This window comes from Oncorhynchus tshawytscha, linkage group LG34 (assembly GCF_018296145.1).
Source record: "Oncorhynchus tshawytscha isolate Ot180627B linkage group LG34, Otsh_v2.0, whole genome shotgun sequence".
NCBI lineage: Eukaryota > Metazoa > Chordata > Actinopteri > Salmoniformes > Salmonidae > Oncorhynchus > Oncorhynchus tshawytscha.
Window position 1 is genome coordinate 15196846 of NC_056462.1, and position 2500 is coordinate 15199345.

The 2500-nt window shown below is 46.1% G+C and overlaps 1 protein-coding gene across 1 annotated transcript in view; it reads left to right on the plus strand.

Annotated features, from left to right (window-relative positions):
• LOC112234743 (nephronectin) overlaps positions 1–2500 on the plus strand; it is a 22301-nt gene that overhangs the window by 18842 nt on the left and 959 nt on the right. Inside the window, exons 5-6 of the mRNA XM_042312084.1 lie at positions 411–545; positions 2038–2500. The exon at positions 2038–2500 is cut by the window's right edge and continues 959 nt beyond it. Of these exons, the coding sequence (XP_042168018.1) occupies positions 411–545; positions 2038–2258 (356 nt within the window). The 3' untranslated portion in view covers positions 2259–2500. The remainder of the gene's footprint in view (positions 1–410; positions 546–2037) is intronic.

Below are 2500 nucleotides of genomic sequence, written 5' to 3' on the forward strand. Positions count from 1 at the left end.
AGCACGGCCCGAACAGGCAGGGGAGCCAACTTCGGTGGAAGTCGTGACAGTATCACTCATTTGCCTTCATTTCAACGACATCTACATTTGTAACACTAGAATTGTTCTAGTTACAGAGAGACAGAGAAGCACCTGAAAAGTATCGTGTGTGAGTGTGTTGTGATTCCTTGTTGTTGAACAACAGCAGTGTACATTTCAAAGCACCTGTACAAAAAAACTCCCAAGATGGCCAAAGCACTCATGTCCTCTTTCTGATATATAGGTAATGATTGTTTTGAGCTGAGAAAACAACCCTAGGTTCTTTACAGCACTTTGTCGTCTCCCTTGTATATGTTACATCTAGTGGGTGTGTGTGTGTTTATGCATGCTCAGGTGTTGAGTTTGTGTGGCCTTGTTGTGCTGTTTTGCAGATGTGGACGAGTGTCGCGGGACGTCAGATGTTTGCCCTCCCCGGCGCACTTGCAAGAACACCTTTGGCAGCTTTGTGTGTGTGTGCAGGGAGGGCTTTGTGTTGGGGACGCTCCAGGACTCAGTGCAGTGTCGAGGTACGGACATCCCCCATACTGTACAGCAGGCTGTAAAGGCTCTTAGATACCAGTATTAATATTAACAGGGAATGTAAGGCTATTAGATACCAGTATTAATATTAACAGGGAATGTAAGGCTCTTAGATACCAGTATTAATATTAACTGGGAATGTTAGAGAAACAGTCTGTCCTCTAAGTCTGTCTGTCTGTCTGTCTGTCTGTCTGTCTGTCTGTCTGTCTGTCTGTCTGTCTGTCTGTCTGTCTGTCTGTCTGTCTGTCTGTCTGTCTGTCTGTCTGTCTGTCTGTCTGTCTGTCTGTCTGTCTGTATGACTTTACCCGATGTATGACATTAATATAATTTCTTCCTTCAGCATCTCTCAGCAGATGGCCATGTGTCTCGTAAAATATGCTGTGGTAGTGTGTGTGTGTGTGCATTCATGCGTGTGTGTGTGTGTGTGTAAGCCACAGACCCACTTTTCTCAGTGTCAGTGCTGTTTAAATGAATGACTACCTCACAGCACGCCCTCACATGTTCCTCTCATTTAGCCTACGTTTCATTGTCAAACAGACCGATCCTCTGTAGATGAGCTTTGGCTGCAGCAACCCAGTGAGAGCCTGAATGTAATTCCTCTAGCTTGCCTCCCCCGCTCGCTCAGCTGTGGTAGCTGTTATTGTTTATGCTTCCTTGGCGAACATTGCAACACCTATTTCCTGGAGCTTTGAGACAGACTAGTTGTTACTCAACAACCCCTTGACCTCACACTCAGTGAGTCGAGTCAAGTCATGGCTTCCTGCTGGCTCTCTGTGTGCTGGCTGGCCGATAATGTCTTCACCTCAGAGCCAGTGAAAAGGTGGAAAAGCTATCCAGTAATACTCAAAACAAGCATGGGTCTTACTGTAAAACTGCATGGGTTTGGTCTCTGCTTTCCAGCTTGGCTTGGGTTGCCAAATTCAGAGCTCACAGGCAAAGGAGAAGTAACTGAAATTAAGTCAGAATGCTAATTAAACAGACCACCAGTTTGTGTTGAACGTGATGAGCAGCATTGGGATGAGGAGAGAGAGAGGAGAGGAGAGAGAGAGATAAAGGAGAGAGAGGAGAGGGGGGAGAAGAGAGAGAGAGAGAGAGAGAAGGGGGAGAAGAGACAGAGAGAGAGAGAAGAAAGAGAGAGGAGAGAGAAGCGAGAGAGAAGCGTGAGAGAGAAGAGAGAGAGGAGAGTAAACACAAAGCTGACTTTGACATAGATGCTGTCTAGTACTGTAGATTAGGACATCTGGAAAACGTTCTACAACATTCACACGTGTCTCAGTGTTAGATTCAATGGAGAATTGACTGATTTGAATTCAGATCTGTTGATACTTTCGATATGGCTGTTTCAGTTAGGATGAGACTGACAAAACAATACTTGTGTATTGATGTTGATTCTCTTAAGAATCCACACAAGCTTTATTGCTTGGTGCTGATAATCATCTTCTTCTCAACATGTCACCGTATCCTCCTCCCTCTCCCCAGATAAGGACGAGTGTCTGGACAGTACTCACCTGTGTAGCCGTCATTCCCAGTGTTTCAACACCTCTGGTTCCTACACCTGTCAGTGTCTGGAGGACTACTCTGGCGACGGCCACACGTGCTGGCCGAGGAGAGCCTCCCAGTCCAAGACCTCCATGTACCTCCGGTACAAACTCTCCAAAAGAACCAGGCCCATACAACAACCACGACGTCCGCAGCTCTGACGGTGCCTCTGGTTCTGACTGATAACACTGTTGTGAAGTAGTTACTGGCGGACATTTTGGGTCGAGTCGTGTTGAAGCAGCACATGGGAGGAAAATAGATTTGTGTTGAAGCAGCTTCATAGGACAATTCATGAGGTAGATGTGGGGTAAATTGAGGTGGAGTTCAGCTATCACAACATAGTTAAAGCCGAGTAATGCTAAGAATTCCTCACACAACTGGAAAGTGTGGTAACGTTCTGTTT